The sequence below is a fragment of the Carassius auratus genome, unplaced genomic scaffold (genome assembly GCF_003368295.1).
Source record: "Carassius auratus strain Wakin unplaced genomic scaffold, ASM336829v1 scaf_tig00216415, whole genome shotgun sequence".
NCBI lineage: Eukaryota > Metazoa > Chordata > Actinopteri > Cypriniformes > Cyprinidae > Carassius > Carassius auratus.
The window spans coordinates 122651-139006 of NW_020528560.1; the positions used below are offsets into that span (position 1 = coordinate 122651).

Genomic DNA, 16356 nt, shown 5'->3' on the forward strand with positions numbered 1-16356 from the left:
TTTTTAACATCCTGGCTGTAGATAAAGCAGGCTATTTAATTTATGACATAACATTTAAAATTAACATTTAAAAACGATTGAAATTCCATTGAAATCACGTTGATCTATGGACAGAATTTCAACATTGTTTCAATATTAAATCAGGGTGCAAAATGATGTTGAATCAACATCAGAGTTCGATGTTGAGTCAATGACTTAATGTTGACACTGGAATGTTGATTCAGCATAGTTTCAATGACTGTTTGCTATCTGGGATGTGACGTCAGTGAGTGTGTTGTCAAGCAAAAAAAACAAGCGGTAGCAGTGTCTGTGAGGGAAAATAATAGATCCCGGCCAGTGTTGGGCACGAAACAGGAAAAGTGTAACACCTTATATATTTTTTTTAATCACATCTTTAGTCAAAAACAACGTGATGAATGCTCAAGTCCGATTTTATATATCCTCAAGTCTGAGTCCAAGTACGAGTCATCAGTCCGCGAGTCCAAGTCGAATCACAAGTCCAGAGAATGGTGTCTCGAGTCGAATTTGAGTCCGAGTCCAGGACTCGAGTACTCCATCAATGGTTCATGCCTAACTCGCATGATGCGCCCTTAATTAAAGCAGCAATTTAAATCTCATCTTTCATATTCATTGAAATAATGTTTTCTTGCAGTTAAAATAAAGAAACAGTTCCCATTTTGATCAGTTAAATGTCAGTTTTCGCCGATAAAATCAAGTAATGATCGCTGTACGGAACACCATTATAAGCCTGTACGAAACACTGTTAACCCCTATCATCTTCCGTACTCTGGCGGAGGTGGTACTTTTCACCACTTTTCACAAAAACTATTGGTCCTAAAGACATCAATCAAAGTGTAGACTGTATAATAGGTATTCCCCAGCAGAATGAGCACACAAACATGCTTGTCTGTCTTTCAACAACGGAGGAGTTGTCGATTGCGTGCGGTGAATAGCGAAAAGTGTATGTTAAGTATCTTAAGAAAACAACTCAAATATGACGTACAGTAAGTGTCTTCAAATTATTAATAAAATAATTAATAGCAAAAATGGTTTGGTATGACATTTCATTAATTTAACTAACGTTGACATTAAATGAGAGAGAGAGAAACAAGAATTAGTTGTTTCCTTAACGGTCCTCTTTGTTGTCTGAGGATGCGCTGCAATGCGCTGTAACTCTACTCTCTCAACTGTCACCCAGAGTTCAGAAAATGCAGCTGAACTACACAGTGCAAACTCATCATGTATTTAAGTAATTAAAATAAAACTTATATATACACATGTAAATATAAGGGAACGTGTAAAAATAAAAATGAAATATATATATATATATATATATATATATATATATATATATATATAAATAATTTCATTTGTGACCCAAACGATATGTAGGGTGGTACAGGTACATGCCCCTGCTGTGGAGGATGTACTGAAAAGAATCTTGTTTATAGATTAACAAAAGTTATTCAAAAATATGACTGAAAACGTACTCGTATGTGACACTGAGACAGACAGTAAGAGAGACGAGACTGTGTCCCTCTTCTGACTCACTGCAGTAGAGTTCAGCATTGACTAGAGATAAACCTCTGTTCATTCTCAATATGAACTTTTGTAGACATGTAAAAGAAATCAAGTCAAACTGTGCAGGAATATGTGAAGCTGGTAAAGCTGTTTGTGGAGTTGTTTAATCATCCTCTGCTGAGGTATTGAGAGATTTAATGTGTAGTTGATCTCATCTAAAGCTGTACGGCTGGAAGTCAGTCGCAGTTGTTTCTCTTTCATTCAGTGATTCTGCTTGTTGACAGCAGGTGTTCATCACTAATGCTCAATCAGCACTTCATTATGTCATTAACTTCTTTACACTCAAGTACAGACTTCTATAAACACCAAGCAATGTTCATTTAATACTGAGAATTTTGCAGAGTATGAAGTGAGAGTCTGTTTTAACACTTCTTCAGCACATTTCCTCTTATCAGTTACTGAATACATGTCACTTTTCACACATCATGTTTGAACAAAACTAAACTTACAGCATCTATATACAGTCATTTTAATGCAGGAGGAAGAGTGAACGTAGAATAATACTGTTATGTTGAGTGTAAATATTTTTGTGTGTAAATATTGTAATTATGTAACATGTAAAATGTGTATATTTGCATATGTTAATATCTATATGATGATATTTTATATGGTATATGGGTTAAAATGTAACAAACTTTCCTTTTGATTGCAATAGAAACACCAAATGTCAACCTTTTGATTGATGACTTCCTGTTTGACCTCTGACCTCTTGCCCCTAGGGGATCGACTTCCGTGACCTTGAGATCAGCTACATCAGTTCACCTTTCACTCCCACAGAGGAGCAACAATAACGTACATTATGTGGAAAATAATGTGGTTTTTTTTTTACATTAAACCACATAAACACATCGCATTACACCAAATACTCAAAATAATGTTCTTTTACTCCGACTAGATTCGTCTGAAAGAAGGAAGTCATATACCCCTAAGATGGTCTTAGGGTGAGAAAATAATGGCCTAATTTAAATTTTTTATTTAAAGAAGTGCCCACTTATGCTGAAAAAAGTCAGATCTTAACTGCAGGTCAGAGGTCATTTTCTCAAATATATATCCGTTTTGAGTCTTTGTGTCCCATCTGATCATATGTTCATGCACATTCTGCCATCAGTAATATATATAATACAAATAATAATACAAATAACTAGATTTGCTGAACTGATATAAAAGGAAATCATCTATGGGTGTTGATATATTGCTTCCTAAAATTTTACCCACTGCCAATGAAATAGTACTTTGGGACATTCCCAGAATAAATGCACTTAGACCCCATTCCTCATTCTCTCCTACACACTGATAATGGTGATGTACTGTCAAATTTGGCAACCACTAATGGAGCGCTGAAGAATCGCATTTTCTAATCAAATTCCTTCCACATTTGACTAAAAATACCCTTATGACAGCCAGCACATATATTTTTTCCACATCTCATCCTCTATTACAGTATTTAACTATAATTCCCAGTTTCTTTTGATATGAAACGTGTCATCAGATTGGTCCTGCATTAACTTCCTGTAAATATGTGCTATATGATTTTTAATAGGTAGACCAATAATATTAATAAAATATTTGTTTATAAAATATTTCAACTTAAACCTATAACATAATTGAGTAAAATATATTATCGTCTCCACTTCAAAAATAAAAAAACATTATCTTTCCATCTACTAAAGACACCATCCAATATTGAAGAAAGAACATCTGGGTTACCTTTAATGGGTATTGCAGTGATAAGACTTTTACTCCTCTAAACTTCTCAAATCTTAACAGTATACTGTATTTTTTATCTTCACTTTTTTTCTGGCTGAACTGTCAGAGAAACTCCAGGAAGTGAGTTCTCCATTCTGCCTCATTATCAATACTAAGCCAAGCAGCCCTCAGCTGAGCAACCCATTAATAGTATCTAAGATTAGGAAGGTTAAACCACCCCACCCCTTCTTTATTTGATATATATATTTTAAGTCTTATTCATGGTCTTTTGTTTTTTCCAAAAACACTTTGAAATATTTTTTTCTAGTTTGTTAAATGCTGAGAGTAGAACCCAAACCGGTAGGGATTGAAATACGAAGAAAGTCTTAGTAATATTTTCATTTTAACTGTTTCTTCTCTGCCCAACATGGAGAAAGGTAGTACTTCCCATCCTGCCAAGTCTTTTTTATCATCTCAAAAAGCCATGTATGCAGGTGCAGCTCAATAAATTAGAATGTTGTGGAAAAGTTCATTTCAGTTATTCAACTCACAATGTGAAACTTTGTTTATTACATAAATTCAGGGCACAACATACTGAAGTAGTTTAAGTCATTTGTTCTTTTAATTGGGATGATTTTGGCTCACATTTAACAAAAACCCAACCATTGACATCTCATCATTCTCATTATCTCAACAAATTCAAATACTTTATATTTGCATGGAGGTGATCAGTTTGTGGCACTGCTGAGGTGGTCTGGAAGCCCAGGTTTCTTTGACAGTGGCCTTCAGCTCATCTGCATTGTTTGGTCTCTTGTTTCTCATCTTCCTCTTGACAATAGCTCATAGATTCTCTCTGGGGTTCAGGTCTGGTGAGTTTGCTGGCCAATCAAGCACACCAACACCATGGTCATTTAACCAACTCTTGGTGCTTTTGGCAGTGTGGGCAGGAGCTAAATCCTGCTGGAAAATGAAATCAGCATCTACAAAAAGCCCGGGCAGGATTCACGAAAATCTTCTTAAGAAATAAATTAACAAATTTCTTAAGATTCCACGAAGTTCATAAGAATGTTCTTAAGTGCAATTCTTGAAAGATTCTTAATAAGTTTTCAAATATATTCTTAAGAACATCTTAATTTTCTAACATCTTTAATATTCTTTTGATTTGATTTGATTGTAATTTAGTATAGTCAATGTAGGCGTCCCGTATACGGGACGGGGTGACAGTTAACAGTTTAAATTAACACAAGCAACAATGTTAAATAAGATATTTCTGGCGACGTTCTGCAGCGAGTTGAAGTTCCTTTATGAATAAACACTTGAAACATTTCTAAATAAAACAGTTCCTCTCTGCATAAAAAGGGGCTTCACAAACACAAAAGAGGAACACAGCACAGTCCAAAGCGTGAGAGAAACTAGTGTTAGATTACTGACACTGAAACTTTCAGAAAGTGGACAAAAATACAGAAAAGGGAAAATGAAGAGAGAACATGGGAAAAGCATCAATGATATCTGTGAAAATGACATTGTTACAAAAGGAACATCTGGAAAAAGGACCACAGACAGTCACACAACGAGAATCCAGTCATCTGAACTCACAGGTAATGAGATTAATTAAACATATTTCATCACACATAATAGTGGATAAATAAAGGTAATAAAGTAATGTTTGTGTTGATGGTCAGGAAGTGATGGTGTGATGATCAGAAGGTCCAGAGCAGCTGCAGTAGTGTTTGTGCTGCTGTGTGTTCTTCTGCTGACTGCACGCATTATACTGTGTGCCACCTTCACTCAAGAGAGACAAGAGCTGCTAACTATGATCACCAACCTCACAGAAGAGAGAGACCAGCTACTAACCAACAATATGAAGCTCACAGAAGAAAGACGACAGCTGCAGACTAAGATCACCAACCTCACAGAAGAGAGAGACCAGCTGAAATCAGAAAGAAATGATCTTCAGAAGAAGTTTGCAGGTAAGTTTCTTCAGTCTAACTGGTAACTTGCTCTAAAGCAGACTCAGATTTGAAAGTGGACTGTACTGGATCTGTCATGTGGCTAATGCTCGCATTTACTCACAGCTATAAACACAATCTCAAAACTACACACCATCTCGTACAAACGTACACTTCCAGTTCAAGATCAAATATTTTAGTCAAAAACATTCTCTTTTATTCAAAGTTTGGACACAAACCGGTCAAATACACAGAGTACTTCACTGCCAAGAGAACTAGTGAGATCAGTTCAGAAACCTGCTTTTGGGAATGGATCAATGTATATGAGAGAATACAACACAAAGCAAGGGTGCAGATGCAGTTCAGCAATAACCAATATAGTCTAGATGGAAAAAGGGGTCCACGCGCACCCCCCGGCTTTTTTTATGCCACCTGATTTTTTAAAACCCGAAAAATCTAAAAGTGAAATAGAAAGTGGCATAACATTAGAAGTAAACAACATACAGAGACAAATGAGCACATTTTTCCATACAATTCTGACCCCAGGAATTTAATGGAATGGTTATTTTTGACATTTGACAACATATTGACCTTATTTCTGGACACAAATAGCAAAAAATGGCCAAAGATGTGTAGAGGATCAACTATTTTTTCGTTTTCTCAAGCGCATAGGGTGATTTTTTTTTTCACAACATATTATTTCTTTATCATTCAAGTGTCTATTTTAAGATTAAATTGGGTACCAAGCTGAAATAATGTCCAAAATGCTTAATTTTTAACCCTTTGCACCAAACCTGAAAAATCTAAATATGATTTAAAGTGGCATAACTTTTGATGTAAACAACTCACAGAGACAAATGGACACATTTTTCAATACAATTCTGACCCCAGAAATTGTTATTTGTCATGTTTTATAACATTTTGACCATCTGTGGTCAAAAAGAGCAAAAAAAGTTATTTTGACAGCGTTTTTATTATACTTAGTAGCCTGAAATAGTTTTACTTTTGAAGTAAACAAAACAAAGCAAATTAACTTAAATTTTAATAAATAAATAAATAAACTACAGAAAAAAAATCCAAAAAGGTCCAAAAAGTTGACTGAGCATAAACTGCAAGTTTTTGATTTTTGGGGCTTTGCAGTTGTTGGTCGTCGGTTCATACCTGCAGATCACCATCTCCCACTGCTCTCTCTTTTGGAAAAATTTCAGTAAGTATTTGAAACTATAATTAAGATATACCTTTGTAGTCATAACTTAAAGTGATTTTTCAACAGTTTTTACTATAATCACAGGCTTTTGGAAATCGGATCTGTATTCTTGACTAGCAGTGTTGGTAGCTTAGTTGGTAGTTTTTTTTTTTTTCAGACTCAATACTTCATACATACTTACCAAGGAGAAAATTAAACATTGGCTGAAGTGCCTCCAAAGAGGATTCGTTCCCGAACACGTATTTTACATGTCTCAACTCTTTCTGAGTATGGTAATTTTACAAAACTCAACACATGCAGGTGGGGAGGGCAAGCAAGAAGCTATCATATCTACACAGTATATGAGATATGAGACTCTGTAAAGACGTCAGTTCACCATACCACATGAGGGATATTTGTGAACAGTTTCCGTTGAAATTTGAGAACTTGACTTTGGATACAATTGGCTATTCACCAATACTGCTATAAAAGCTTTACAGGGAAAATACACTCACCTAAAGGATTATTAGGAACACCATACTAACACTGTGTTTGACCCCCTTTTGCGTTCAGAACTGCCTTATTATACGTGACATTGATTCAACAAGGTGCTGAAAGCATTCTTTAGAGATGTTGGCCCATATTGATGATAGGATAACATCTTGCATTTGATGGAGATTTGTTGGATGCACATCCAGGACACGAAGCTCCCGTTCCACCACATCCCAAAGATGCTCTATTGGGTTGAGATCTGGTGACTGTGGGGGCACTATTTTAGTACAGTGAACTCATTGTCATGTTCAAGAACCAATTTGAAATGATTCGAGCTTTGTGACATGGTGCATTATCCTGCTGGAAGTAGCCATCGGTCATAAAGGGATGGACATGGTCAGAAACAATGCTCAGGTGGGCCATGGCATTTAAACAATGCCCAATTGGCACTAAGGGGCCTAAAGTGTGCCAAGAAAACATCCCCCACACCATTACACCACCACCACTAGCCAGCCTAGTGGTAAAAAGGCATGATGGATCCATGTTCTCATTCGGTTTACGCCAATTCTGACTCTACAATCTGAATGTCTCAACAGAAACCGAGACTCATCAGACCAGGCAACATTTTTCCAGTCTTCAACTGTCCAATTTTGGTGAGCTCATGCAAATTGTAGCCTCTTTTTCCTATTTGTAGTGGAGATGAGTGGTACCCGGTGGGGTCTGCTGTTGTAGCCCATCCGCCTCAAGGTTGTACGTGTTGTGGCTCCACAAATGCTTTGCTGCATACTTTGGTTGTAACGAGTGGTTATTTCAGTCAAAGTTGCTCTTCTATCAGCTTGAATCAGTCGGCCCATTCTCCTCTGACTTCTAGCATCAACAAGGCATTTTCGCCCACAGGACTGCCACATAGTGGATGTTTTTCCCTTTTCACATCATTCTTTGTAAACCTAGAAATGGTTGCCTGTGAAAATCCCAGTAACTGAGCAGATTGTGAAATACTCAGACTGGCCCGTCTGGCACCAACAACCATGTCACGCTCAAAACTGCTTAAATCACCTTTCGTTCCCATTCTGACATTCAGTTTGGAGTTCAGGAGATTGTCTTGACCAGGAGCACATCCCTAAATGCATTAAAGCAACTGCCATGTGATTGGTTGATTAGATAATGGCATTAATGAGAAATTGAACAGGTGTTCCTAATAATCCTTTAGGTGAGTGTAGATTGTTTACAAGTGTCAAAGGCTTCTACATCTGGTGAATCATTATCATTGAAAAGGGACTCTCTGCGCCATGTCAGTTCAATCTGAAGGAACTCCAAGAAGATGTTCCTTCTTGTTTCCCAATCAGTGCACTTTCTGTGACAAAGCAAAATCCAAGTTCAAGGGCAAGACTGAAGAGCTTACAAAGTTTCAGAGTTGGAAACACAAGGAACCAGGCTGGAAAGTTATTGAACCTAGGGCACAGGAATTAAAGAAAGAGGCTCTTTATCGCAAGGTGCAGGGCAAGGACCTATTTGTAATGGAAGCTAAGTATCATCCATCATGCAGAAACAACTTCAACACAGAGTACCAAACCCATGAGCGTGGAAGGGAGAGAGTAGAAAAGGCAGCAGACAACACTGACAGCCTGCAGGCCCAGAAGATAGCAGCACGTAACAAGTCATATTGTGTGGTAAAGGATTACATTCTTAGGAATGAGATTGAATGCAAAGAGGTTGTCCAGCTAAGATCCATCTGCAACTTGTACATGAAGACATTGGAAAATCAAGGTTTTCCTAATCCTGAATACCGCAGTGAGAAATTGGCAAGACAGTTACAGGGAGACAAAGACATCTCTCATGAACTCACATTCTCCAAGGTGCAACAACATGAGTGTATTAAGCTGAACCTCATATACAGCTCAGCATTACTGTAAATGAAGCAGTTGGATGTGCATACAAACTTGGAACAGCTGACCAACTTCAAGAAACAGCACTCACCCTCCACCCTCCAAAGAGTCAAAAGAAGCTACCATCGACACCTCTATCGAAGCAAGTAGGTGAGTTATGAGTTAACTTACTGCTTTCGAGGTCCTAGATTGTCAATGCTGAACTCTTTTTGATACAGGCATTTGATTTTGATATTTACTAAAGCAATTTTCTGTCTTTCTAGCTCACAACCATCCTTTCACATCAGGGACACTCAGAAACCTATTACTTCAGTATGAAACTTGAGACAGCAATGACAGAAAAGACAGAACAAATTGCTTTAGTAAATATCAAAATCAAATACCTGTATCAAAAAGAGTCTGTGTCTTCTCACACTTTTCGCCATCAAGTGTTCCAGTTACCAATGAGCTCGGAAATTGAACAAGATGCTCTGGAAGAAACACGTCCATCTTCACAGCAACTAGTTCCTGTGCTGTCGGGGGCCATGGTAGCTCCTTTGGCTCTTTGAATGCCTTTATAATGTGAGAATGGAGAGTAAGTGCTGCTTCTTGAAGTTGGTCAGCTGTTCCAAGTTTGTATGCACATCCAACTGCTTCATCTACAGTAATGCTGAGCTATATATGGGGTTCGACTTCATACACTCATGTTGCTGCACCTTGGAGAATGTGAGTTCATGAGAGATGTCTTTGTCTCCCTGTAACTGTCTTGCCAATTTCTCATGTACAAGTTGCAGATGGATCTTAGCTGGACAACCTCTTTGTATTCAATCTCATTCCTAAGAATGTAATCCTTTACCACACAATATGACTTGTTATGTGCTGCTATCTTCTGGGCCTGCAGGCTGTCAGTGTTGTCTGCTGCCTTTTCTACTCTCTTCCTTCCACGCTCATGGGTTTGGTACTCTGTGTTGAAGTTGTTTCTGCATGATGGATGATACTTAGCTTCCATTACAAATAGGTCCTTGCCCTGCAGCTTGTAATAAAGAGCCTCTTTCTTTAATTCCTGTGCCCTAGGTTTAATAACTTTCCAGCCTGGTTCCTTGTGTTTCCAACTCTGAAACTTTGTAAGCTCTTCAGTCTTGCCCTTGAACTTGGATTTTGCTTTGTCACAGAAAATGCACTGATTGGGAAACAAGAAGGAACATCTTCTTGGAGCTCCTTCAGATTGAACTGACCATGATTTGACATGGCGCAGAGAGTCCCTTTTCAATGATAATGATTCACCAGATGTAGAAGCCTTTGACACTTGTAAACGATTTATTTTCCCTGTAAAGCTTTTATAGCAGTATTGGTGATAGCCAATTGTATCCAAAGACAAGTCCTCTAAATTCAATGGAATCTGTTCACAAATATCCCTCATGTGGTATGGTGAACTAATGTCTTCACAGAGTCTCATATCTCATATCCCCCACCCAACTAAGCTACCAACACTGCTAGTCAAGAATACAGATTCCTGTGATTATAGTAAAAACTGTTGAAAAATCACTTTAGGTTATGACTACAAAGGTATATCTTAATTTATAGTTTCAAATACTTACTGAAATTTTTCCAAAAGAGAGAGCAGTGGGAGATGGCGATCTGCAGGTACCAACCGACCACCACCAACTGCAAAGCCCCAAAAATCAAAAACTTGCAGTTTATGCTCAGTCAACTTTTTGGACCTTTTTGTATTTTTTATGTAGTTTTTTTTTTTTTTAAGTTAATTTGCTTTGTTTTGTTAACTTCAAAAGTAAAACTATTTTAAATATCTTCAGGTTCAGGATAGGTGAAGTAAAAGGTTAAAATAAACCCTATTTTAGGCTGTTAAGTATGATAAAAACGCTTTCAAATGAATTTTGACTCTTTGACCACAGATGGTCCAGATGTTATAAAACATGACAAATAACCATTTCTGGGGTCAGAATTGTATTGAAAAATGTGTCCATTTGTCTGTGAGTTGTTTACATCAAAAGTTATGCCACTTTAAATCATATTTAGATTTTAGGGTTAAAAATAAAGCATTTTGGACATTATTTCAGCTTGGTACCCAATTTAATCTTAAAATAGACACTTGAATGATAAAGAAATAACAGGTTGTGGAAAAAAAAATCACCCTATGCGCTTGAAAAAACGAAAAAATAGTTGATCCTCTACACATCTTTGGCCATTTTTTGCTATTTGTGTCCAGAAATAAGGTCAATATGTTGTCAAATGTCAAAAATAACCATTCCATTAAATTCCTGGGGTCAGAATTGTATGGAAAAATGTTCTCATTTGTCTCTGTATGTTGTTTACTTCTAATGTTATGCCACTTTCTATTTCACTTTTAGATTTTTCGGGTTCCGGTCGGGTGCAGCAAAGGGTTAATAAAGAACCCTTTGGGACACTATTTCAGCTTGGCACCTGGCAGATTATGAAAATAGACAATTTAAGGATTTTAAAAAATCAGGTGGACCCCTATTTCCATCTAGACTAATAAGAAAAGTTTATTTTCCACTACTTGTCAGAATCAGAATCAGAAAGAGCTTTATTGACAAGTATGCTTACGCATACAAGGAATTTGTTTTAGTGACATAAGCTTCCAGTACACAGAGACAACAACACACAGAAAAAAAAAAGAGATTTACAAATTGGCAAATAAATAAGTGTATAAACAATTGTGCTATAAATTATAGTGGAATAGGATTGAGTGAGATGCAGGAATGTTCTAGGATGGAGGGTTAACAAATAAATATAAGGATATTGCACATTTATAAGCATAAGTAGGGAACATTTAACTGTTCATGAGGTAGATTGCCTGGGGGAAGAAACTGTTCTTGTGCCTTGCTGTTCTGGTGTTTGCGGCTCTGAGGCGCCGGCCAGATGGCAAAAGTTCAAAGATGGGGTGACTTGGATGTGAGGGATCCAGAGTGATTTTCTGAGCCCTTTTCCTCACTCTGGATGTATACAGTTCTTGAAGGGTGGGCAGGGGAGCACCAATAATCCTTTCAGCAGTCCGAACAGTTCTCTGTAGTCTTCTGATGTCTGATTTTGTTGCTGAACCAAACCAGACAGTTATTGAAGTACAGAGGACAGACTCAATGACGGCTGAGTAGAACTGTTTTAGCAGCTCCTGTGGCAGGTTAAACTTCCTCAGCTGGTGAAGGAAATACAACCTCTGCTGGGCCTTTTTAACAATGGAGTCAATGTGATTGTCCCACTTCAGGTCCTGAGAGATGGTGGTTCCCAGGAATCTGAATGACTCCACTGCAGTCACAGTGCTGTTCATGATGGTGAGTGGGGAAAGTGCAGGGGGGTTTCTCCTAAAGTCCACGATCATCTCCACTGTTTTGAGCGTGTTCAGCTCCAGGTTGTTAAGACTGCACCAGACAGCCAGCTGCTCAACCTCTTGTCGGTAAGCAGACTCGTCACCGTCCTGGATGAGGCCGATGACTGTAGTGTCGTCTGCAAACTTTAGGAGCTTGACAGAGGGGTCTTTAGAGGTGCAGTCGTTGGTGTACAGGGAGAAGAGCAGAGGGGAGAGAACACATCCCTGAGGGGCACAGTGTTGGTGGAGCAGCTGTTTGATGTGAATTTCCCCAGTCTCACTAACTGTTGCCTATCTGTCAGAAAGCTGGTGATCCACTGACAGATAGAGCTAGGAACAGAGAGCTGGGTCAGTTTGGTCTGAAGGGCTGTTGGGATGATGGTGTTGAATGCCGAACTAAAGTCCACAAATATGATCCTCACATAAGTCCCTGTTTTGTCCAGATGTTGCAGGATGAAGTGCAATCCCATGTTGATTGCATCATCCACGGACCTGTTTGCTCGGTAAGCAAACTGGAGGGGGTCCAGTAAGGGTCCAGTGATGTCCTTCAGATAAGCCAGAACCAGTTTTTTAAACGACTTCATGACGACAGACATTAGAGCCACAGGTCTGTAGTCGTTAAGTTCTGCTATCTTGGGTTTCTTTGGGATGGGGATGATGGTGGTGCGTTTGAAGCAGGAAGGCACTTCACACAACTCCAGGGATCTGTTGAAGATCTGTGAAAAGATGGGGGCCAGCTGGTCAGCACAGATTTTCAGACAGGCTGGTGTAACACCATCTGGGCCTGGTACTTTTCTTCTTTTGTTCTTCTTGAAGACCTGGCACACATCATCTTCACAGATTTGAAGAGCAGGAGGTGCGGAACGGGGGATTGCAGGAGGTGTTAATGGTTGTGTAGGGAGATGGTCAGAATGGGTGATGGGGGTTTCAAATCTGCAATAAAACTCATTCAGGTCGTTAGCAAGTCGTTGATTAGCCTCAGTACAAGGGGATGGTGTCTTGTAGTTCGTGATGGCTCTTAGACCTCTCCACACTGAAGTTGAGTCGTTGGAAGTAAACTGGTCTTCCAACTTTTTAGCGTAGGTCTTTTTAGCCGCTCTGATCTGTTTGTTCAGTGTGTTCCTGGCCTGATTGTACAAGACCCTGTCCCCATTTCTGTAGGCATCCTCTTTGGCCTGACGAAGATGTCTGAGTTTTACTGTAAACCATGGCTTATCATTGTTGAATGTTAAATAAGTCCTGGTAGGAATGCATATATCCTCACAGAAACTAATATAGGATGTTATAGTCTCTGTGAGTTCGTCCAGATCGGTGGTAGCAGCTTCAAAAACACTCCAATCAGTGAGGTCAAAACAAGATTGTAAATCCTGCTCCGTTTCGCTGGTCCATCTCTTCACAGTCCTTACTACAGGTTTAGCAGATTTAAGTTTTTGCTTGTAGGAAGGTATAAGATGAACCAGACAGTGATCAGAACGTCCCAAAGCTGCTCGTGGAACAGAGTGATATGCATCCTTTATTGTGGTGTAACAGTGATCCAATATATTACCGTCTCTGGTGGGACATGTAACATGCTGTCTGTATTTTGGCAGTTCACGGGAGAGATTGGCTTTGTTAAAGTCCCCAAGAATGATTAAAACAGAGTCCGGGTGTTGTTGTTCTGTGTCTGTGATCTGATCAGCAAGTTTCTGTAAAGCTGAGCTCACATTCGCTTGCGGAGGGATGTAAACACTGACCAGAATGAACGAATGAAACTCCCACGGCGAATAGAACGGTTTGCAGTTGACAAACTGCATTTCTAAATCAGGACAGCACATCTTCTTTAACACAGTTACATCTGTACACCACCGTTCATTGATGCAAAAGCATGTCCCGCTGCCGCGCGATTTCCCCGTTGATTCTGATTCGCGATCCCCTCCGAACAGCTGAAAGCCGGGCAGATGGAGCGCGCTGTCCGGTATGGGGTCATTCAGCCAGGTTTCCGTGAAACACAGAGCAGCAGAGTGAGAGAAATCCTTATTTGTCCAGTTCGTCTGTTTTGTTGGGTAGAGAGCGGAGATTTGCGAGATGGACGCTAGGCAACAGCGTTCGAAATCCGCGCTTCCTGAGTCTGATGAGCGATCCCGCTCGCTTCCCCCATCTGCGCGTCCTGAAGCGCTTGATCAGCGTCGCCGCTCCTCCGATAACAATGTTCAGTAAAACGTCTGAATAATTTAAATCTGGTAAAAGATCTTGTGGTGTGTTCTGCCGAATGTTCAGCAGTTCATCCCTGGTGAAACTGATCGTGTTTGTTAAACAAAAAACAGGAAAAACGAACAAAAACAGCACAAACACTGGAGAGCCAAGCACTGAAGCAGCCATCTGCGGCGCCATCGAGTACGAAGAACAAAAATGTATTAAAAATGTGTTATTTTTAATACATTATATATTGTGATGCTTGAGGTAATTATATTGTGTTTGTGTTTTCTGAATGAGAACATGTTAAACCTGTTCATAATGAGGACATTTGTTGTAGAGTTTAACAAAAAACATTGAGCAAATAAAGGCATTTTTGTTTCAAGAATGTTTTGGAAAATTGTACCAAATGAAACTGTTATAGTGTTAACAATTAAGAAAAACTGCAAACTTTCACACTTGAATTGCTCCAATGGTGCAAAATAATCTCGTATTACAGAATTTGCATTTGGGACGGGGAGCATGAATAACTGCATTTAGTTTCTGCATGGCATTATGAATAAAATTATAATCCTATAATAATCACAGTAACTGATCCATTGAAATAATAAATAAGAATAGCAATCAACAACAAGACAAATGTAAAAGATATGAACAGCATATTACAAACAACTGAAATAACTTAAACACCTCTACTAAGACTATCATAACCTTTTTAACTTGGTGTGGATCAGAGTTTAGTTCATGGTTTTTCTGGTTGTGTTATAGATGGATGGAGGTGCCATCAATCCAGTCTTTACTTCTTTTCCTTTGAGAGGAAGAACTGGACTGAGAGCAGAAATGACTGTACAGAGAGAGCAGCAGATCTGATCATCATCAACAACAGAGAGGAACAAGTGAGTGTGTGTGTGTGTGTGTGTGAGAGAGAGAGAGAGAGACAGAGAGAGAGAGAGAGAGAGAGAGAGAGTGTGTGCGCGTGTGTGTTTTTGTGTCATATCAGGACACAACTCTGTATAATGACATGGGTATGACACAGGTATTACAAGGAGAGGGTGACTTATGAGGACATTACCCATGTCCCCATTTTTCAAAACTCTTATAAATCATACAGAATGAGTTATTTTGAGAAAGTAAAAATGAATAAAGTTTCCTGTGAGGGGTAGGGTTAGGTGTAGGGTTGGTGTAGGGCATGCAACGTCAACTGGCGGCCCGCCAGAGATTTCCATCCGACCCCAGAATAATACTGAATTCAGGAATAGCCTTGTAAGAGGAAAAAGTTTAGGGCTGGTCCGAATACCATTTTTTGAGATTCGAAGCTTCGGTAGTAATTAACATATTTTTCTGTCTAATAAAGGCAGGAATCTGTGTCTGTATGTCCGTTTGCATTTTTATTATTTCGAGAACCGTTCATCCAATCGACTTCACAAGGGAGTGCAGTGTCGCATTTTGTGCAATATAGATGGACACGCGAGACGCAACACATTCAGAATTAATAAACTTTTAGTAAACTACACTCAGAACAGCACGAGCGGGAAGTGGCGCACCTCACGCGGGCAGGGCTTGCTCCAAGAACGGACATTGGACTAGTGATATAAAAAGCACACACACAGGTCTGTTAAATTAAGCAATACTTTTAAGGTAGTCTAATATTTTTCTGACCAACAAATTGGCACAGTAAGGGTAGATTCAAATGAAGAAAAAACAGAATTTAAATAAAGAAAAACTAAATTTAAATTAAAGAAAAAATGAAATTTAAATTGAAGAAAAAACGAAATTTAAATACAGAAAAACGAAATTTAAATAAAGAAAAAACGAAATTTAAATTAAGGAAAAAAAACGAAATTTAAATAAAGAAAAAAATAAATTTAAATTAAAGAAAAAAACGAAATTTAAATAAGAAAAAACTACATTTAAATAAAGAAAAAACTAAATTAAGGTAAATTAAAAACAAGATTAATTTAGATTAATAATATTGGGTGAAAATGCTAATACATTTTGTTTCTATCATTCTATTTTCCACAATGTCAAAGCAACAAAACACAAGCTCAGACATGCACTTCAGTCCATACAAACTCCGCT

At 38.5% G+C, this 16356-nt stretch overlaps 1 protein-coding gene across 1 annotated transcript in view; it reads left to right on the forward strand.

Moving 5' to 3' along the window:
* Positions 1–4677: 4677 nt before the first annotated feature.
* LOC113098140 (CD209 antigen-like protein C) overlaps positions 4678–16356 on the forward strand; it is a 42609-nt gene continuing 30930 nt past the window's right edge. The window contains exons 1-3 of the mRNA XM_026263086.1: positions 4678–4865; positions 4950–5237; positions 15046–15173. Coding sequence (XP_026118871.1) covers positions 4742–4865; positions 4950–5237; positions 15046–15173 — 540 coding nt within the window. The 5' untranslated portion in view covers positions 4678–4741. The remainder of the gene's footprint in view (positions 4866–4949; positions 5238–15045; positions 15174–16356) is intronic.